We start from the raw sequence: 22,642 nt of genomic DNA on the forward strand, positions 1-22,642 counted from the left end.
TTCTTTACCGATAAGCAGTAATCTTTATATTTATATATATCCGATATAACTAAATTTCAAAAAGACAATTTTCGAACTTATCATTATAACAATAACAGTCACAAAATGACCAAACTTAACAATGTTGAGTCATATTTTAAGCATCGTTTTTTCTAATATTTTTTCTAATATTTTGTAATTATTATAATATTTATTATTTCCAAATAATAAAATGTTAATAGCTCTAATAATCCAGTTTTCTTTCTTTTTTCTTGTTTAGAAATTATATATTGTATTAATACGTTATATTGTAAAAATATATTATTTGATAAAAATTTATGCTATATTATTGAATTTATATTTAATTATTATTTAATTTATATTTAACATTATATTATTAAGTTATATTATTGAATTCATGTTTAAATAAATATATAACTCATCACAGTTGAGACATTTTTATGTATTGTATTCAAAAATATATTCACGTTAGATAGTGAAATTTATTATCGCGAGGTATCAGGTTTAAAGTTCTTTTTTTCAAGGAAAACCAAAGAGAGAAAAAGAACAATAAAAATTCTTAATATCTTTTTAAAACAAAAAATGTTTCCTTATATTTTGTTAAAATAAAATAAACATTCAGAGAGCAATTTATAAAACAATCTTATATAAATTATGTAAGAAAATGTTCATTGAACTAAGAGCCACAAAATAGGTAATAAAGAGACGCAATTTGGCCCATGCGTAGGATGTAAATTGAAAGGTGAACAACCTAATTAGTCTTGTTATGATTACAAACTTGATTCTGATATTTATGAATTATGACAAGCTTCTTTTCTTTCCTTTTTTTTTCTTTTTCTTTTTCTTTTTTTAATGAATAAATTAAGCATTTCGTATCCAAAAAATAAAAGAATATGGGTGATAAATCGCTACTGTCAATGAATTCCAAAATATATAGTATTATGAAATATGATAAATTGAAATTTAATATAGCTATAAATAAGAAGATAGATGTTTTTTTTTTACGATTCAGAAAAAAAAAATAATTTAAAGATAGTGGTTGAATGATTTATAAATAATATTATTATATTCCTATAATATCGAAATAAAAAATATCTTCTTAAAAATGATTCATATTTTTGCTTATAATAAATGTAAAAATTGATGAATACGTAATGAATATCGTCAAAAACTGATAAACAAAAAAGTATAAATTTGAGGATAGCGAGGATACGGAACGCATTCGTTAAAGTGGAGACAGCGAATATATATAAGAGGATTCTAAAACGAATTTTGAGTTTTACATACTTCGTGTTATTTCCATAGTTCTTTTTATACTAATATCTTTATAGTGAAATATTTGTTTAAACAAAATAGACGTACGCTAAATCGCATATATTTTTTTATATTTTGTGTTTGTGTATCTGTGTCTATTTTTCAAATAAAGTTAAAGACCATGCTAAAAATGAAATCATTGCACAGATTTGACATTCGTAGAATGATTCATAAAGCATGTCTAGGTAATTACATGTAAATAACGCATATTAAATTATTTCATTTCTAATCTGAAATATTCATTTTTCTTCAGACCTAAGTAAAATGGACATGAATCAATTGATTGCACAATCTAAAGAAATATGGGATAATTCATTTTGGGGAGGATGTGATAATGACATTATAATTAAGGATGTAAGCTCATTTTCCTTTTCATTTTTAACAACAGGATAAAGAAAAATATTAATTATTTACTTATTACAATAGTATCAAGATAATGGCTTGTTCACTATAAATCGACCAAAAACTTTAAATACTCTTACACCAGGAATATGTAAAATAATAACTGAAACGCTTCAAAAGTGGAACCATAATAAAAAATTAATAATGATAGAAGGATCTGGTGATAAGGCATTTTGTTCAGGAGGATATCTTGGAATGCCTCTATCTTATCAATATTTGAAAAATGAAGATTATGATTGGCATAAAATACAAACATTTCAAGTATATTACTCGTAAGTTTTATAATACACCAATACCATACCTAATCGTAAAGAAAATATATAAGAAAACATTTTTTTGACAGAATGAGTTATTATATTAGTACATTAAAAGTACCATTTATAGCTCTGATGAATAATCTAACAATGGGAATGGGATCTGCGATATCTCTACAAGCTAAATATAGAATCGTCACAGAAAAATCTCTCTATGCTATGCCTGAAGTTTCAATCGGTTATTTCCCCGATTCCTCATCATGCTATACTTTTCCTAGATTACAAAATCATATAGGATATCTTTTAGGCGTTACTGGATACAGATTAAAAGGTATATATATATATATATATATATATATATATACATACATACGCACACACATATTCTACGAAATATTAATTTTATCAAACCTTAATATGTAAAAAATTTTCTGTTAGGTACTGACATTGTTCATTCTGGTATTGCCAGTCATTTCGTTCCCTCGGAAAAACTAGAAGATTTGAAAAATGAATTGCTTAAATCTGATAATTCCAATATAGAAGAAATTATTAATAAATATCATGTTAATACATCAAAAAATAATTTTAGCCTTAATCAGTATATAGACATAATTGAAAATTGTTTCTCTGCCCCTACTGTCGAAGAAATCTTAGAGAGGTACACAATTTATCTTATTTTTTTCTCTATAAAATGTATTGCCAGTTTTATTACGTTGCTATTCTCATGTTCATTTGATAAAGATTGGAAAAAGACAATACGAAATGGTCGAGGAAAATTATAGAAATGATAAAAGCAGCATCACCAACTTCTTTGAAGTCGGCTCTTCTTATTATTCAAAAGGGAAAAGATTTAGATCTTGCTGATTGTTCGAGAATGGATTGTAGAATGGGTCATCGTTTACTTTCACAAAATTCCGATATTTTTGAAGGTATATATTTACATTTCTAATAAATTATTACAATTATTATATGTAAGATTCTATTCACTAACATTCCTAACATTCTATTTTTGTAGGTATTAATACTACTCTTTATGAAAAAGATAGAAAACCACGATGGAATCCTGCACGTTTAGAGGATGTACCAATGGATAAGATAAAGCATTATTTAAGTAATCTACCACCGGAAAAAGAATTAAAATTATAATAAAAACGAAGAAATGAGAGGAGAAAGAAAACTAAACTATTAGAAGTTAGGATATAGTATTGGTCATTTAAATTTTCTTAATAATTTTTTTAACAACTTTTAATAATTTACATATGTTTTAATCTAGAAAAAAAAAAAGAAATTTCCTATAATTCATCTATAAAGATTTTTTAATTATGTAATTATTTAATCTTAATGTTTTAATAATAAAGTTCTCTTACAATCAGTCAATTTTAAATAATATTTATATATAACAAAATACTTTCTTGCAATTTAAATATAATGTCATGTTTCTCTATTTGTACCATTTATGTTTTACTTATACATTAAGTTTCTTATATACATTGTTTTTAGAAACTTTCAATCGATTTATAATGAAAATTATCTTATTATTATAATATTATATTACTTATTTTAATAATATTTAATAATAAATAAGTATCAAATATATATATATACGTATTGCAATATAAAAAACTTTTTTAAGTTGTATGTATTAGAATTGTAATACTATAATCCTTCAAAATCAGTTATGAACTAATTTTTAACTTTTCTCATTAATGATAACAATAAATAATAAATAGTTTATATCTAAATATCAATATCAGTACAAAATGATTCCTGATACAATGATATTTAATAATCTACTATTAGTACCAATACGCAACTTTAGGAACACTCTGCATGTATACTGAATTTTTATAAATAATTACTTTGTTATTTAAGTATTTCATAGAGTGTCTATATAGACACAAACCTTATTTGCTCTTTCCTAAGAAGCAAAATAAGCATCACCCGAAACACATGAAAATAGAAACTAATAATCCAATTAATGCACCAATAAGATAATTAAGATTTATCTGCGATATCATTTGTATCCTGAAATAAAACTATCTTATAAATATCCTTTAATAAGTACATATATCCAACAAAGTTGTTATACTTATCAATAACTCTATAAAAAATATGCAATATAACTTTCAATTAATTTATTAAAAATTGTTATAATTTACCTGTATTCTCCTTTTCTTAAAAGGTTAAGAGGAAATGGTGGATCAATTCCAGGGATACGACTATCCATATAAATAATTAACCAACTGAGACTAGTCGTTATCATTCCACTTAGTATTGCTCTTATTACCCACCAATATTTTGTAGACACTGTTATCACTACGTCAGCAATAGCTTTTTCATAATGATTAGTAGTATTTATAAATTGTGTACCAGTCATTGTTAATTGTTTGGCGACAGACTCAGACATATCGGAGATACTTGATAAATTAGGTAAATCATATAGATGTGACAATATATCTATATGTAGCAAATCACTTTGTTTGTTAAATATACTTTGAATGTTTGCTACAGACATTCCTATAACAAAAAGAAAATAATTGAATCTAACCAAGAATCAAAATATAAATCAGATACTATTTATATATATATATATATATATATATATTTATTTATTTATTTATTATTAAAAAAAAAATAGGAACATATAAAGTGTGAAGATAATCCACTGATAGGAAAAGAAAATAAATTCAAGTACTTGTTAATCTTTACCAGATAATCTTGTTCAACTTACCGTAATTAAAATATATTTTCTCAAGGACTATCAACAATAAAAATAAAAATACTAAAAAAATAATAATCCATTCTTTTGTCAATGTTCCTTTTAACCCCATTCTTTTTGACTCCTTATTGTTGATAGCTTTTTCGAATTGATTAACACCATTTTTCCTGAAACTAGTTTTCTCAAACATGTATACAATTTTGTAATCTATACTATTTGATAATATATTCTATTATTAAGAAAGAAAAAATACAAAAATTTACAAAAATTATATTTATCGAATAAAGAACCGCACTCAAGGATAAAAACTGTAAACGTTAAAAATAGGTGACAACGATTACGTCACTTTAACGTGTTGCGCATGCTCAAAGGTATCGTATACGATAGGGCTGTATCATTAAAATGAGCCTAAAATATTTTTCTAATCATTAATTTAATCTAAAAATAAATATTATTCTTTTTCGCTACAAGAGAAATTCAAGCTATCTAATTAAATTAAGTAATAAGTGAACATTTTACCTAACCTAAATTTTTAGGATTTCATGTAATATTTTTCAAGTAAAAAGAAGAGAATATACAGGATATTCTTTTTTTACATTTTAATATATTTTTTAGACCGAAAACTTGTGAATTATTAAATGCAATTATTGAAAGAATTTTCCAATGCAAGAATAAGATTATACGAAGTATTTCATCACGTACGGACCAGTTAAACGTTTACGTCCCTGATTTTCTATCCTATACTGGTAGAAAGAGAATAAAACACAATTAGTAGTCATAGACGTTCGATAATACTCAATTAATATAACAATTAACATTGAAAAAATTAATATATTAATGGAAATACTGAAAACAAGCTTCTAACGACGAACGGATCATATTTTTTTTCTTCTTCTTAAAAAAAAAAAAGAAAAAAGAAAAAGAAAACAAAAAAACAAAATTAAACAACATTCATCAGATATGCATTTAGATCGGAAAAAAACTTTGTTAGTAATGTTCATAATTTTAAAGCAATAACGATTTCTAAAAATTGCTAAGATCGTGTAATTTTGGAGACTCCTAATAAAAAGATTTGTACTGATATTATTTTTTTATTTTCAAGAACAAATACAGCGCTTGCTCAAGAACATAATCTGTTCTTTTTGCAGCTGCGCAGGTGTGTCGTCGTCACCTTCTCATTAGCATCTTGACCAAAAAGCCAGTCACGCTAGTGAGAGTATCCAACACGGCTGGTTATTCCTTTGAATCGTCGAAATTTCTTTCATTCTTTTTTTAATTAATTATTCTAATTGCTCGAATCTTAATCGATCGATTTTCTAATAGTCTATCGAACAGGACGATGCAATGGGCGAAGGAAGGAGAGAACGTTCTAGCAAAAGGTAATTATTTTCATCATCGAAAATCGACCTAATTTGTTAACCTCACACGACGTATATTCAATTTGATAAATAATTATTTCTCATTACTCTTTTATTAATGAAATCATTCGTCTTATCACTTGTTTTTATAACGATCGAACATCTCTGTTCGAAAAAAATACATAATCTAAGAAGAAAATACAATTTTAAAAATTGCAAATGGCTACTCGAACGTCATTTGTTACCGATTTGTTTTAGCGCCAAATTTAAAATTGGCGCCATATCTCTAATTCACGTGCCACGCATAATACTTTAATTTCAATACACTTAACCATGCATCTATATAGAAAACGTCGAATGATAAGAAGACAGAAAGAAAGAACTAGGAAGAATATTTTCTGTTTAAAAGATAAAAGAAATTTCCTAAATGTAAATTGACCTAAATGTATATTACAAAGAACGAAAGAAAGTCATTTATAAGACATTTTAATATATCATTATCATGATTTTTTAAAGCGTAGAATATGTGAGAAGAGCTCGTAATTATATCAACGAATTTGTAGGTTAGATAAACCAGCCGGATGAACGAAAGGGCTAGGCAATGAATAGATTGGAAATTTAAGTCCGTATTTAATTTCCTGCTTTCGCCTAAAGGATTCTAAGAGTATAACTTATCTAATCAATGTGCACAGGCAAGGGTGGAGCACTTCTTTTGATAGAACTACTTGCATATATTGATATGATCGATTTGACCTAATCGATATGCGAAGGCAATAGAATAAATCAAAGCATGAGAACTTAAAAGAATCAGAAACATAGTTGAAATGTAAGAAATTTTTTTATTTGAAATGTAATATTAATTACTTTCTTTTTCTTTTTTCTCTCTTTCTTTAAAACGTCGAATAATTTGTGTTATTTGATAAAAATAGTTGAACGTTATCAGGTAGCTCTAATAAATCTAAACATTTTTTTATCCAAAGGGCTAACTTAACTTTTTCTAGAGTATGCAATAAATAATCAGGAAAAAAGGTGAGCCAAGTAAAGGTATATAAGGATCTCGTTTTCTCGTAGCCTTTTTAGCCTTTCCCCCTTTGAAGTGATTGCGTGCGAGTATCGTCAACGAAACGCGTCCAGATTGAATCGCACGTCCTTTGGAAAATTATTGACCATTGGTTAGAACGGTTTTACGGGTGCGTAAGCATATACCTTTTGGACATTTGTTTGGCAGCGCATGCAAATCCTTCATGGACGAACGGTTAAGAAAAATTTGGGTTACTAGGTCGTCGTGATTCCTGGTGCTCGTTTCTCGTCTTGGTCGTTGTCGTTCTCGTTGTCGTCGTTGTGATTATCTCAGGCACGAAAGAATCACTAAGAACGCACGAGATCTTTGCGATTACAATCGTATCTGACCCCTCTCTGCGATTACAATCGTACCTGACCCTGTCCACCGAATACATATATGTTTGTATCTACTTTTGAAGAAAATACATTGGAATAATTTGCTGAAACATTTTCTAAATTTACATAATGCAAACGAAGAAAAGAAGCAACGATAAACCATTCAATCTCATCACTTCGTGATAAAAAAAAAAAAAAGTTTTTGTTATAGTTATATAATTATTTTTCAATGAATTTATTGTACTATTATTATTTTTGTACGTATTGTTTATAATTTTCTAATGTTTCAATTATCAAAGAAAATATTTAAAAGTTACGTGTATGGACTTATAGTCACATACATATTTATACAAGTTCTAGTGCGCCGGTCTGAAGAACTACATATACTATTTATATATGCATTATTACGTAGTGCCTTCATATGGCTATGCAAATATCAGTGTACATTGTCTCTTAGAAAAAACAAGATATGTGGCAAATGAAACCTAACCGGAAAATTTTCCTTGATTGTTATCGATTGTTTCGAAAAAGTTTCTTTAACAAAATTCGTCTGAAATCGCTCGAGGAATTTAAATGACAAATATGACAAAGCATAAGTATGTATTACATATATTTATTATTCTAAATTGAAATTTCGACGGAATACTTACAAAAATGAAACGGATAAATAATAGCAAAGTTTTCGACTTCGTGGAATGTTATTGTAAACGAAATATGCCTTAACGACAACATTAGATATAATTGTTCATTAGATATTTTTCTCCTAGAAAAAAAAAACAAAAAAAAAAAAAAAAAAAAAAGAAAAAAGGAAATACGAAAAGAGAAAAAAAATTGGCAGCGGTGGGATTCGAACCCACGCCTCCGAAAAGACTGGTGCCTTAAACCAGCGCCTTAGACCGCTCGGCCACGCTACCTGATACCTTTGTACTCTTTCATAGCCTATAACCAATTTCTATCGATATTATATCGATCTTATCGATATTCGATAATATCGAATGAAGCTCGATAACGATAAATGGCGGAATAATACAAAATCAAAATGGTAGCTTGGAAAGATTCCAAAACACTTTTGATAATTCATAAATTGTTCGAAATCGAAACGATCTTGAGTAAATAAAAAAAAGAGGAAGAGATAGAGAGAGAGAGAGAGAGAGAGAGAGAGAGAGAGAGAGAGAAAGAGAGGGAGAGAGTTTAATCGCGTGTCTATCACGAAAGCGACGTTATCGAATCGCAATCAATTATCCATTTTGTGGGTCACGTTGAGGATCGTGGCATGATTCTTAGTATTCCTTCCAATTAAAGGAGCAATAACCTGGATTACGTAACGTCGACTCTATTTTGTAAATTGCATTTACGAATTCGTTTTGATAAAATGAAGAAAATAACTGTGTGCTTTTATCTTTACAATTTGTATAACATTATCATTTACACTTGGTAATAAAAGAGAGAGAGAAAGAGAGAGAGAGAGGCGACGGGGAAAGGTATAATATTGCTGATTGTTTACACGGAAAGTTATAATCTATCGCGCAATTGTTATTGTTATCCATGGAAAATGTTTCCGATACATGACAAAATGATAACGTTACATATTTCTATTCATATATATGTCTATATGTATCTATGTACAATTTACGTACAAATGTATGCATGTATAACATACGGGAATATATGCATAGATACATGTATAATGATGTACTTATATATATATATATGATCATCAAAGTAATTTGCTTTCATGCTGACGAGTCATTAAGGAGGAGAATAGAATTTATTTTTCAAACTATTCTTCTTATTTGGTAGATCGATGCGTCGCGTCTGGCCGTTTTGTTGTAACGGCATGTAGGGTACCTTCGTACCACCCTTCTTCCTGTTCTCCGTTCGCCTCCTTCAACCCCTCTACCACCCACTCTGTTTCTCTAGGGTGTTCCACTCTTTCTCTCACTCACTCTCACTCATTCTCACTCACTCTCTCTCACTCTCTCTCTCTCTCTCTCTCTCTCTCTCTTTTTCTCTCTATCTGTCTCTTTCTTCGTTCCTAGTCGGTATCAGCTTCACTACCGTTTAAAGATTTCAGTTGCCTTTGAGCATCCATTGGGATCGTGTCTCGAACAAGAACTACTCGAGAAATTTTCTTTATTATCAATGATGAGATAGTTGATTTTTTTTTTTAATTATGCATCGTCTATTCCTATAATTTCAAAAACAAAAAAGAAAAAATATATATATAATAAATAAATATTTTAAATAATCTAAGGAATTTGTATTTTTCACTTAAGACAAAGATCAAACTATGGAGTCAACAAGTCATCATCGGATTCTGAGCTAGCCCAGGATAAGAAGAATAAAGGACGAAAAAATAAATTGAAGGAACGATGGCCATTCGCGGATGGATTGACGGTCGACGAGCTTGCTCGTTATAGAAGAAGACGCGTGGAAGGTCATCCAAAAGATAATGTTAGTACTTGTGCCGAGTTCGACGTACTTGAGAAGGATTTTTTAACCGAATATCGTCGCGCTTTTCGTGCAAAAAGTGAAGAACTTCTTAAGGTAAACTATCAGAGAATATATTTTTAATGATTTAAAATGAAGATCGAAATAAAATCGTTAAAATATTATTGACAATTCATTATTTCTTTCTTTTCCGAGGAGAATATTTGGCCAGTGAAGAGCAAACGACCATCGAGTTTTCTCCGATTAGATGATGCCGACAATGATGTAAAACAATACTACAGTCAAGATTTTCAAAAATATGAACAACTAGAGCTTCCATCGAGAAGAACGGAACAAAATTCGTCTTTTGTTCTTGCTGAAGGAGACGGAACGATGGAAACTCAAACGGAACAATCAAAATTTATCGCTCATACGAACGTGATAGGTCGACCACCGATCATTAGAAGGTACGTAATTAAATGATTAAATTTATTGATAACGAAAGCGTCGATCCAATGGATCCTAGAAACAATAAATAATGTATAAATTTGATTGAACTATATAAAAAAAATATTTTCCCTGTTTAAAATAGAGGTACCAGTTTAAAGCGAGAAGGTAATCTATACACGGACACAGAAATGTATTCAGCTTACGTGCCTCATCAAGGCCAACATAAGGCGGAATTAGCCCGTAGGCCAACGTCCTTGAAAATGGAGGGTGAAATGGAAACAATGACCGAGAAGTGTGAGAAGTTCATTCAATGGTTAAACGTCAGCAGGCCGGAACTTATGCGTGTACCAACACAACTTAAACTCGAGGGTGAACTCGAGACTACCACAGAAAATCATGAGAAGTACGTCCCTTTTGTTGGGGCGAGAAGGCCAGAATTACTTAGGCAAGGTACGAGTTTAAAACTCGAGGGTGCATCAGCTTTCGTGGCAGAATATTCTGACGTTTTCAAGGAGCACGCAGTCACTGGTGAGAAAGGATATCGAGAGACTTGATAAACGTTAAACGTTTCGTTAATACTAACCACAACTGTTTCTATTGTTTTTACGTCTTAGATCATTCATTGTAGAAAGACAACCAGTAAGGAAACCTGAAACCCATTTGAAAACTGGTAATAAGTTCTTCGAGATTACGGAAAACAAGAACAATTATATCAATCCTCGTGTTAGAGAGGCTCAACTGATGGCAGAATTAGCAAGAGATATCGAAGAAGAAGAAAGGGTAGAAGAAGAAAAGAAAAAAAAAAGAGAAGAGAAAGAGGAAGAAGCAAAGAAGGACAAAGAGATGCAAATGTTAGTGTCGAAATTAGAAGAATTGAAGAGTCCACCCTTAGAAATTCCAGAATACAAAGATGCCTACAAAGTATCGAAATTTTATTGATTTTATAGTTATACTCTTTTTACCTTGTAAATAATCTTTCAATAAATATATAATTATTATTCTTAATAGGACTTTCCAAGAGAACGACCAACATTCGCAAAACCCGAAGATGAGATTGGTCGAGCTGATGGTTCCAAAGTACTCTCTTCGCCAACTCGTTTGAAATTTTCAACAAAAATTGATCAAGACCCAGAATATAAATCGAAGTATCTTGATTATTCTAAAGATTCCTTCGTTTATCGTAAACCACCGTTGGCATTAAGAACCACTGCAGTTTGCTCTGATCGTTCTACCTGCAACAAATATAATTTTTATGAGACCAAACGATACGATTACGACGAGCCAACCAGCGAAGTAAAATCACAATATGTTCCTTATGGTCACATTCCTCGTGTCAAACCTCTGAGGATGCCAGCTAATTTACGATTGGAAGGTAGTCTCGATCTACAACCAGAATATAGAAATGCCTATTGTAATCAACGTGATTATTATCGATCTTCCTGTGATCTTAAAAAACAAAGAAATTGTGAAAGAAGTCTCAGTGCTACAAGAAAGAAAGATAATTATTGGATAAACAATAATAACAGCGAGAGATTTGGTTGTGTAAATGCTGCTGAAGATCAGGATGCTTTTCAAGTATTGAACACTCGAATTCATGAGGATAGTATCATTGGTAAACCTCCACCAAGTAACAGAAGGTAAAATATTTAAATAATTTTATTATCAACATTACTTCAAAATAATTCTTAATATTGAAATATGTTAAGACATTATAGAACATCGCAGAATCAAGAACCAATACAATCAGATCCTATTGATGATCGTACTATATTAAGAAATCGGTCACCTAGTCCAACTTATCGTCTTCACGTTTGCAACGTCGATGATGAGCCACGTGGTTTTGGTCAACGTAAACGTTCAACGCCAATCGAGTCTTCCGAAAGATCACATGATCCATTGCCTGATCGTTTGAATAGAAACAATATTCATAGATCGTATTCTCCTAGTTTCGGTAGAAACGAGACCAAAGAACAATTGGACAATGAGCAATCCTTCGTCATTTTGGATAATGTCAATAAGTGTTGTAATAAAAGGGAAACGCGTAGAAAAAGATTGGAAAAAAATTATAACGTAGGAAATAATTTATCAATGACCAGAGGAAGACCAAGAACACCAACAAATTGGATGCCACCTTGGTACGATAGTACTAATACGATCTAATTCATTATGGATCATTGAAGTAATCATAAATTGATAGATAACTCTTTAAAGAGTATAAAAAAAAAAAGAAAAAAAGAAAAAAAAAAAGAATTCTTAGACAAAGTTATACAATATGCTATCAATAGAAAATATGATCCTAGAAATAATACTTTAGCTACATGTACTGCCTATTAATAAGACATGATTTATTTATTACATAATATTCTATGTTCATGTATACGTGAAAGGCTGAATATCAGGTCTATAAAATGATATAATTATATCACGAGCATGATATTAAAACGCACAAGATACGTACTGCAAAAAAAAAATATATATATATATATATAATTAGATAAATTAATAGAGAGAGAAAAAGAAGAAATAGTACATATACTATACGATTTTCGTATGTGTTAAATGAGCGAGACACGTCCTCTTTACGCCATACTGCGACGCACTGCGAAAGTCCTGCCAATATACAAAACCTGTCTTGTAACTCAGGAATATAATTATGCGATGTAGAATGAACGATGATACGACGCCGTGCATCTTTAGATCACTCTAAGTAATTTCCATAAAAAGTACCTTTTTATATGATTCTCACCATTTTTTATATACATACCACATGCCATATATTTTTTTACTTAAACGCCAAAACAGACAAAGGATATTATATGCATACAAATATACATATATAAAAAAAAAAAAAAGAAAAAAAAAAGAAGAAAAAAGAAAAAGAAATGCGCTTCGAAAACGCGCGGACCGTTTATCAATTTTTCTATACTCGATCCTTTTTTATATAATAACCATTTATCTTCGAAACGTTTACATTTGATCTATCGATGCACAATAACGCGCGTCTATATATACATATATAAAGTATACATGCCAATTTTATTATTATTATATATATATATATACAGATGCTTTTGTTTAGCTAAGTAGTAATAATAATATCAAACTATATAAAAGTGTATAAAATAAGATTATATCAATTGTTGACGCTAATGGCGAATGTATTGTTATCATTTATTATTTATGAAAATAAAAAATAATATTAATTTCACGTTCATGAAAGTTTATTAGAAATTATTAATTATCATTTATTTACTTGATATTTGACGAAACGATTAAAAAGAATTTGTCAAATTTTGTCGAAACCGTTTAAATTTCCAATAAAAAGAATTGAGACTTAATTTATTTTGATGTTTTTGAATTTTTAACATAAAACGATATTAATCGATTTAATCGATTTTTAACAATCGATTAAATAAAGACACATATATATATATATATATATGTTTTAATCTAGTGATGTGAAGTATGCTCTATATTTAATCGATTTGACTATATTCGGTAACATTCGTGATTGTTCGTAAGACAATCTTAGCTGTCGGTTCAACATATAGTTAAATATTGTGGGTTATTTTATATTTCGTACATTAAATTTATATAATTCTATAAAGATTTAAAAGATATAAAAAAAAAAAAAAAAAAAAAGAAAGAAAAAATAAGAAAAATGTCGGACCCAGAATTAGAAGCAATACGCCAACAACGATTAGCTCAATTACAATCTCAATATAAGGTAATTTTCTACAAAGTATATATTATTAGACCTTATATCTCAAAATACAATTTTAAAATTAATAACTAATTCCAAAAAGTAATGTAATTGAATACTTTCTAATTTATTAAAAGAAAATTTTAAGTAAAATTCTAATTGAATATTTGACTTTTGAAGGTTAACTTTCAATGACATTAACCTATATAAAAACTATACTAAACATAGAAAATATACATACAAAATATAGATATAAAATAGATTAATATAAATAATTATATGTACTTATCTTTAAGGGTGGAAATGTCGATAATAAACAAGCAATGGAAGAAAAGAGACTGCAAATGGAAGATATGCGTAATTCCCTTCTTACGCAAGTACTGGATCAGGCAGCTAGAGCAAGACGTGAGAATTTTATATTCTGAATAGTTTACTTTAACAAAAAGAAAAGAAGAGAAAGAAGAAAGAAAAATAAATTTATGATAACATACCTTTTTTTTTTTTTATAAATTAGTGAACACACTTTGCCTTGGAAAACCGGAGAAAGGAAAAATGGTAGAGGAAATGATTTTAAACATGGCACAACGTGGACAATTACCTAACAAATTAGGAGAAAAAGAACTGATCAGTCTATTAGAAAGTATAAATCAGCAAACGCAAAGAAGAACAGTAGTTAAAGTATGTACTACCTTTTAATATATATTTTAAAAAGATTTTAAACAATTATTAATAATAATAATAATAAATTAATAATATAAATCTCTCTTCCAGTTTGACAGACGAAGAGCAGCTTTAGATTCGGATGATGATGATTTATAGCCTTCATAGGTGATAATATTTGTGTTATCTTAATGATTTTCTTTAACTATTAGATAAATGACGTTTCAGATTGCATATTTATACTTAATTAACTCCACATTTTTATTTTTTATGCTATGTATAAAAATAAATAAAATGAATCATTCATCATATATATACACATATACATACATACATACATATATACATATATATGTATATGTATATATAACATATACATCTACTCAAGCTATTTATATGAAGAGTATATGATATTATTAATGTATTATTCTTTTTTTAGTTTTGTAATTTCAATAAGACCATACAATTTTGATTTATCTCTATAACTTTAGTAAAGCCATCAAAATATACATGAAATTATAGTTAACTTTATTCGATGTAGGTAAGTATAATATACACCTAAAATACATGTAACGTATAATTTGTACTTCATTTCTAAAAAAATTTTTTCTTTATAATTTAAATTAATTTTATAAAACTGTTACACGATTATTTTAATAGTACCTTAAATGTATGCCGAAAATTTGACATATATAAAAGTCTATCTTTGATTTTAAATGCAGATACATACATACATACATATATATATATACACATATATATACATATATATATATATGTATATGTATGTATATATATATATATATATATATATATGTATGTATGTATGTATATATAAAGTGTAATTCTTATACCTCACACGAATATTTTCAATAAATAATTTAAAGATATGGATCACACAAATCACTTTCAAAAGACTTAGATGAAACTTAGACTTACTTTTTGTATTGTCTTACGTATGTTCTATTTGGCCAGGATGATATTGTAATAATATAAGTACGTTTCAATTATCATCATACATAGTTGAAGACGAAGCCACAATAAAATACTAAAATACTGTAAAATATCTTCTGCCTTCTTGATTTCTGTCAACCAAAGTAATTGGGATAATACCTAGATTCATATAAATTAAAAATTTAGTAATATATAAAAAAAAAAAATACTACTATAAAGAATTAATTCTCAAGTTTATTACAAAATATATTTGATTATTATTATTATTACCTAGTTGATTCCAAAGACTTAGCAAAACTCTATATGTATATTTACATTATATAATAATGATTTTATTACTTTATTTATAGGACACATATTTCTGATAATTTTTAATCTTTTTTCATATGACTTCCTCCTGAATGATCTACGATATAATATTAATTAAATTAAGCGTAATATTATAAAAGAAATATATAAATTTGTTTTAAAACTCATTTACCTTCCTCTTCATCGTCTGCATCTAAAATATCCGGACAACAAATACCGTAACAAATTAATGAAAGAAAACCAGCAGGTAATCCAAATAATACCATAGTTAAAATAGGATTGCCCATCCACATCGCTGCAAGTGTTGTTTTTAATTCAAACCACGATCTATAGATGCGTACTAATAAACTATTTCCGCCGTATCGCTGAAAATTTTTCGCATAAGTTGGTATTATATAAAACAAAAGAAAATGATAAATTTTATTCGTAATACCGGAGCACTTTCATTACGAATTTGCTCTAGGAACAATTCTATCACATGAGGCGTCAACTTTTCTGTTTCATCCTCTGGAATATGGTGATGATTCGTAGTTGTATTAATTACGATTAGGCTTGGCAATGGTAAAATCATCATTGCTATACTGTTGACTAGATCAGGACTAGCTATCCAACCAAATTGGAAATGGCTGTATAATATATACACAAAGGAAATATTAGAATAATTTGAGTAGACAATTTACTAATAATTATATAACAATTCTTACATTAAATGATAACATACTCGTGATACTTCTCTCGTTTTTTCTTAATCACAGACTCAACCATGTCTCTAAATTCTATCATACGAGGTGATACCTCTTCCAATTGATTCTCTTCTACGACTGCTAAAACCAAATTTTTATTAGTCAAAAAAAGTTGATTAATATTTCCTCTTGTTACTTTCGGAAACGTTGGAAAACGTTCTGCATTGATCCATTTATATAAAGTTTCGTTTAACTTCTCTATATCGGTCGTATTATGACCTAAAATCAAATATCACGTAACATAGTGATCCATAATTGTTCATTTTGAAAAAAGAAAAAGAAAAAAAATATATATTCAAAAATTATGTTACCCACCAGTAAAATTATAATGTAAATTTTCTTTATATACAAATAATGCTGGAGTATTTTCCACAGGAGCATGCCTGTTAACAACATTTGGATGAGATTGATAAAAAAATGCATGTGGTTGGAACACATCTGCAGTCTTGTGATACAAATCCTATAAATATAAATAATAATACAATTCAAAAACAAAATAGAATAAATTGCAAAGATAAATTAAAAAATAATCATTTCCTACCCATAATGGTCCTGATCTTTCTCCAACATATAAAAAGTAAAGATCCCGTTCTTTCTTAATGGTATCAAAGCTTTGGCTCTTAGTGATTTCTTGTACAGGAGGACCGCTTAATCTCAAAGCAAATTTAACTATCTCATCTCTTGTTCTATCTCCGTGGTATGTAAATTCATTATCTCCTTTTAAACTATTAACAAATAATATGAATACTATATTTTCAAATCTTTTTAAAACTATTTTTAAAAAGTTACATAAAATCTTTTCATATGCATACAATAATATTGTAGGAAAGCCTTTAATTTTAAATTGATGTGCGACACTTGTAAATCGTGTACAATCAACGCGTCCAACACGTATAGATGTAGCATGCAGATGCTGTGCTACGTGAGACCAAATTGGTTCTAATCTTCTGCAATGTGCACACCATGGTGCATACATCTACAAGAAATTTTATATAATTTATATACAATTGTATATAAAATCTATATCATTTATATATTTTTCATATTTACCATCACAAGCCATTGTCCTTCTTTATTAATTTCCAAAAATCTACAAAAAATACTCATATATGGATACTGTACATTTAAAAGAATTATAAATGACATAAGTATTCTTACCTATCGCTTAACTCGAGAACACGAGATGCTGTAGTATGCATAAAAATTGCTGAAAAAGCTAAATTGTATTTCAATAAGAAAATATGAATGAATATAAATGAATATTCTATATCTTTACATTGAATTAATTATTAAACATATTAAAATATTTCAAATTAAGTATTTATATATATAAAAGTTAACGAATATACATTAGAAGATAATATCTATTAATACTGTTAAAGTTAAGAATCTAAATCGTGTTAAGGGAAGTACAGGCAGGCAGTAAATTATCGATCGGTTGTATTGGAGGTTATTCTAACAGCAATATTAATCGAATGACATGTAGTTTTGAAAATAATAAAGTTCGAGTAAAAATGGACGATAAAATTATTTGAATAAATTAACAACAATATACCGTAAAAAGCTGCGACGAATGTAATTTTTGTCAGCGAAACCATTGTTGTTATATCACACGAATCGTTGAGAAATCGAAAGAGGAAGAAAGAGGAGCGTACTTTTTATAACCTTAAAAATACGGCCGGTTAAGCTTACTTCCACATTATTAAGATGATCATATTTAAATAAACATATTTCTATTGCTTGACGTGTCACACATTTGCAAAATTCCAACGTGCGTGATACATTTTTTAAACTTTATAGAACGCGACGCGATTTGTCGCACCTATCACACACAACTGTAATAAAAGTTCTTCCTGTGTACATGTAGATGAGAATTCAAGTTTCTACATGAGCTATAAACTTTCTTGATATTGTAATTTGCGATATTGAAGAGCTATCTACCGACATGGTACGAGAATACAGAGAATTCGCTCATCACAGGATAATAATACATTAAAACAATTAAAAGATCATATAAGAAGAAATAACAACAGATACGTTACCTACACGAAGAAGGAACATTCAAACAGCGATGCTATCAATCGATAACTAAGATACCTATATTACCGACCGTCGGGTAAGTATATTTCTTCGTTACTAATAATGTGGATTTTAATAATATAAGAATAAAAATCAGTAATAGTAGTACGAGGTACTCTTTTGCACAAAAATGGCTGCGAATATAGGAAATTTTTTTTTACTCCAAAAATATCGAAAACAGCATTTACGACCACAGTCAATCTAAGAGTAAATCCTAACTAAATTTGATGCACAAGATCTGACTTTAAAATTTAAAGATGACTAATTGAGGAGATGGCTTTTCACATTTTCAAAAAGCTTTAATTTTATGTATACATTATTCTTGGAAAATATCTTTCTTTATACGATTAAAAGTAGATAAAGCTTATCAGAAATATCAAAAAAGCAATAATAACGTTTCAATCTTCATCTTCAATGTGGGAGGGGGCCTAAGAGCTCACACACCCATAAGGCCCATCCATGGATCAAAGCTGAAACTTATAAATAATAATTAATAAGAGTAAATGGGAATAAATGATAATGAACAGAAGAGTGATAGAAAAGTTTTCTGCGCGTTTCTCTAAAAAATGATTCTAGTATTCTACTATATTTAATCATTTATTTATTTAATGTCTGCTTAGTAATGTAAAATGGGATTACTATAATGATTAGTTAAAATTAAATTGAAAAGATATTGAAAAAGTAATACAATATGCAGCCATTCGCTCGATATTACTTGCATTATAAGATTTGTAATTAGACTTTGCAAGTATTAACGACCCAGGTCTCACTACGTGGAAGTTGCTGCATGTGGAGACCCACGGACTGACGGTGACTCTACTCTAAAATCCGCGTACCACGATACCGATCCGGGATACCTTTCCGCTTCAATGCACTGGCTTCTTAACTAACAGGGTATGCGTAGCTTAGCTACTACACACCTCTTACAGATAGCTCCACCATTTGCACCGTCCGCTTCAGACATAACGGATTATTAAGCACATTCGAATTCGTGCTTTCCGAATTTCGAACAAACAAAGCGCACTCCTTAGAAATACTAATCGCGTCGCGACACTCACGTGTGTGTTATAATTACGTAGATTCTACTGTTAAGCCGAAATTCGCGAAGAACCCCCATCGAAATTTCGAAGAAATCAAACGAAGTCCACGGTAGGACCTTTAATCGCGCCCGAACACCCACGCGAGTGTTAGAAAAACGATGATTCTACTCTACATTTCGCGTTTTCGATTCGAACAATCAAACGTAATATAATCGCGCCCGAGAACACCCACGCCTGTGCCCGCCGACACGCGCGCAAATGTTCTTCCTATCCTTCCCGTATTCGCGCGTAAAAATCGATGATGAATCCTGCCATGCGACGAATCATCCGGCGGCTGATGAACCTATCCCTCGATGACCTATACTGTAAAAAAAAAAGATAAAGAAGAAATAAAAGAACAAAAAAATATATACAACAAAATAATATATATGTACATATATAAAATACAAATAAAAAATAAATATATATAAATAGATTAGAGACCTAGAAAAAGAAACAAAAAGAGAAGCAGCATGCACAATCCCATGGGTCCTACCTAAAGCTTATAAAATATAATTAATAAAAATAGATTAAAAACATAATTAGAAACATAATCAGAAACATGATCAAAAACATAATTAAACACATAATTAAATATATAATTAGAAAGAAACAACATAAATAAATATTAAGAATACATAATTAAAAGGAAATAACATATTTATAACATAATTGAAAACATAATTAAAAATGAAAAATATGAGATAGAAACGAAAACCGGAGAAAGAAAACAGAGCCCCAGAAAGAAAAGAATAGAGAGCCCCAAAAAGATAAGACAAAAGAAACAGTTCTATATGATGCTGAGACAGCAACCCGCACAGAAGCCCTCGCCCACAGGCCCCACCCGTGGGTCCCACCCGAGATATATAAAGGATAATTAGTGAGAGTAAATAAGAATAAATAAAAATGACAGCTGACATAAAGTGTGATAGATAAATTTCCTTGTCGTTTCTGTAAGAAATTATTGTACAATATATTCTGTTATAATTCTCCTTTCGAAGTATTATTAGCTATATAAAATGAAAATATGTTAATGTTTAGTTGGAATTAGATTAAAAAAATTATGGAAAAGTAATACAATATGCAGCCATTCGCTCGGTAATACTTGCATTTAAAAATTTACAATTAGACTTTGCAAGTATTAACGACTCAGGTCTCACCACGTGAAGGTTGCTGCATGTGGAGACCCACGGGCTAACGGTGACTCTACTTTACTCTAAAATCCGCGTTCCGCGATACCGATCCCTTATGCCTTCCGCTTCGGATATTTAGGGCGACTTAGCTAACAGGAGGTATATAGCCTCAGCTACAGGGACCCCACTTACAGAGAGCTTTACCGTTCAACACCCTCGCCTCAGGCATAATGGATTATTACGCACATCTGAATACGTGCTTCCGATTTTCGAACAATCAAAGCGCATTAATCGCGTTCGCGACACTCACGTGTGTTATAATTACGTAGATTCTACTGTCCTATCCAAATTCGCGAAGTAATCTAATCGAAATGTCGAAGAAATAAAACAAAGTCCCCGGTAGGACTTTCAATCGCGCAAGCGAACATTCACGTGAGTGTTAGAAAAACGGTGACTCTAAGTTGAAATCCAAAGCACACCTCGAATTTCAACACTAAAACGAAGTCCATGATAGGACTTTTAATCGCGCCCGGACACCCACGCAAGTGTTCGAAAAACGGTGACTCTACTCTAAATAAACTAATCGAATATTCGAGCAAACATAACGAAGTCCCCGGTAGGACTTTTAATCGCGCACGCGAACACTCACGTGAGTGTTAGAATAACGGTGACTCTAAGTTGAAATCCAAAGTGACATATGTTAACCGGTATTTAGACTTTCCATGATATTTGTCGGGATTTCCGCCCCGCTACCAAATATGAGGATTATCATAACATCAGCCAACTATGTACAGCACTACAAGGTAAACCGTTCGCGCACCCCGAATTTCAACACTAAAACGAAGTCCATGATAGGACTTTAATCGCGCCCGGACACCCACGCAAGTGTTCGGAAAACGGTGACTCTACTCTAAAAAACGCGTTCGCGAGATAATCTAATCGAATATTCGAGCAAATATCAACGAAGTCCCCGGTAGGACTTTTAAGTCGCGCCCGCGTACATTCACGTGAGTTTTAGAAAAACGGTGACTTTACTCTAAATTCGCGTTTTCGATACGAGCAATCAAACGAAGTTTAATCGCGCCCGAGAACACCCACGCTTGTGCACGCCGACACACGCGCCAGTGTTCTTCCTATCCTTCCCGTATTCGCGCGTAAAAATCGATGATGAATCTTGCCATACTACGATGACTCATTCGACCAGAGGTGAACCTATCTCTTGATGATCTATACTGGAAAAGAAGAAGAAGATAAGGAAAAAATTAGAAAAAGAATAGAAAAGACATATTGAATATCGCTGCATGGTCATTCGATCATCCCTGAAAAAGAAAAAAAAAGATGAATAAAAGAGAGAAAAAAAAATATATAAAATAGAAAATAAATACATATAAATAGACAAGAGTGCTGGAGAGTGAAAGAGCTCTGCATGCTGCTGAAACAACAGTCCGCTTCATCTAATGGTTCCTACCTAAAACCTGTAAATCATAATTAATAAGAATATATTAAAAACATAATTAAAACCATAAGAACATAATTAAAAAGAAATAACATAATAAAAATCTGAAAAGACATAATGAAAAGAAATAACATATTAATAACATAACTGAAAACATAATTAAAAAAGAAAAATATGAGATAGAAAAGAAAAAAAAAGAAA

General features: G+C 29.8%; 5 protein-coding genes and 1 non-coding gene across 12 annotated transcripts; 3 read left to right on the forward strand and 3 right to left on the reverse strand.

Annotated features, from left to right (window-relative positions):
• The first annotated feature begins 1,199 nt into the window (after nucleotides 1-1,199).
• Nucleotides 1,200-3,904, forward strand: LOC124429099 (3-hydroxyisobutyryl-CoA hydrolase, mitochondrial-like). Its single transcript, XM_046973939.1, has 7 exons — nucleotides 1,200-1,499; nucleotides 1,568-1,668; nucleotides 1,741-1,988; nucleotides 2,060-2,301; nucleotides 2,409-2,628; nucleotides 2,712-2,899; nucleotides 2,986-3,904. The coding sequence occupies exons 1-7, from the start codon at nucleotides 1,436-1,438 to the stop codon at nucleotides 3,114-3,116; spliced, it is 1,194 nt and encodes a 397-aa protein (XP_046829895.1). The 5' UTR covers nucleotides 1,200-1,435; the 3' UTR covers nucleotides 3,117-3,904.
• On the reverse strand, nucleotides 3,855-5,188 carry LOC124429100. The gene is made up of 3 exons (XM_046973940.1): nucleotides 4,702-5,188; nucleotides 4,130-4,487; nucleotides 3,855-3,995 (listed from the first exon to the last, which is right to left on the reverse strand). Exons 1-3 carry the CDS (start codon nucleotides 4,877-4,879, stop codon nucleotides 3,908-3,910), a joined length of 624 nt encoding a protein of 207 aa, XP_046829896.1. The 5' UTR covers nucleotides 4,880-5,188; the 3' UTR covers nucleotides 3,855-3,907.
• Nucleotides 5,189-5,538: 350 nt separating this feature from the next.
• Nucleotides 5,539-12,587, forward strand: LOC124429097. 6 transcript variants are annotated; one of them, XM_046973937.1, is made up of 10 exons: nucleotides 5,546-6,068; nucleotides 6,611-6,873; nucleotides 7,049-7,237; nucleotides 7,327-8,041; nucleotides 9,722-9,992; nucleotides 10,092-10,342; nucleotides 10,468-10,853; nucleotides 10,954-11,246; nucleotides 11,334-11,962; nucleotides 12,032-12,587. In XM_046973937.1, the coding sequence occupies exons 4-10, from the start codon at nucleotides 8,019-8,021 to the stop codon at nucleotides 12,483-12,485; spliced, it is 2,307 nt and encodes a 768-aa protein (XP_046829893.1). In that variant the 5' UTR covers nucleotides 5,546-6,068; nucleotides 6,611-6,873; nucleotides 7,049-7,237; nucleotides 7,327-8,018; the 3' UTR covers nucleotides 12,486-12,587. The 6 variants fall into 6 exon arrangements, with proteins under 6 accessions (XP_046829891.1, XP_046829890.1, XP_046829889.1 ...); XM_046973938.1 differs by having other exon boundaries at nucleotides 7,119-7,237; XM_046973936.1 differs by having other exon boundaries at nucleotides 7,049-8,041.
• On the reverse strand, nucleotides 8,278-8,359 carry Trnal-aag. The gene has a single exon. It is a non-coding gene; the product is annotated as a tRNA-Leu (tRNA).
• A 1,233-nt stretch (nucleotides 12,588-13,820) lies between the features above and the next one.
• Nucleotides 13,821-14,999, forward strand: LOC124429178 (programmed cell death protein 5). The gene is made up of 4 exons (XM_046974102.1): nucleotides 13,821-14,052; nucleotides 14,325-14,433; nucleotides 14,543-14,706; nucleotides 14,800-14,999. The coding sequence occupies exons 1-4, from the start codon at nucleotides 13,987-13,989 to the stop codon at nucleotides 14,845-14,847; spliced, it is 387 nt and encodes a 128-aa protein (XP_046830058.1). The 5' UTR covers nucleotides 13,821-13,986; the 3' UTR covers nucleotides 14,848-14,999.
• Nucleotides 15,000-15,611: 612 nt separating this feature from the next.
• Nucleotides 15,612-18,572, reverse strand: LOC124429177 (protein disulfide-isomerase TMX3). Of its 2 annotated transcripts, none has more exons than XM_046974101.1 (11): nucleotides 18,250-18,572; nucleotides 17,853-17,901; nucleotides 17,745-17,784; nucleotides 17,507-17,670; nucleotides 17,236-17,419; nucleotides 17,010-17,154; nucleotides 16,673-16,913; nucleotides 16,385-16,577; nucleotides 16,124-16,316; nucleotides 15,913-16,048; nucleotides 15,612-15,801 (listed from the first exon to the last, which is right to left on the reverse strand). In XM_046974101.1, exons 1-10 carry the CDS (start codon nucleotides 18,290-18,292, stop codon nucleotides 16,014-16,016), a joined length of 1,287 nt encoding a protein of 428 aa, XP_046830057.1. In that variant the 5' UTR covers nucleotides 18,293-18,572; the 3' UTR covers nucleotides 15,612-15,801; nucleotides 15,913-16,013. The 2 variants fall into 2 exon arrangements, with proteins under 2 accessions (XP_046830057.1, XP_046830056.1); XM_046974100.1 differs by having other exon boundaries at nucleotides 17,853-17,910; nucleotides 18,250-18,571.
• Nucleotides 18,573-22,642: the final 4,070 nt, after the last annotated feature.

Source organism: Vespa crabro, chromosome 14 (assembly GCF_910589235.1).
Source record: "Vespa crabro chromosome 14, iyVesCrab1.2, whole genome shotgun sequence".
Taxonomy (NCBI): domain Eukaryota; kingdom Metazoa; phylum Arthropoda; class Insecta; order Hymenoptera; family Vespidae; genus Vespa; species Vespa crabro.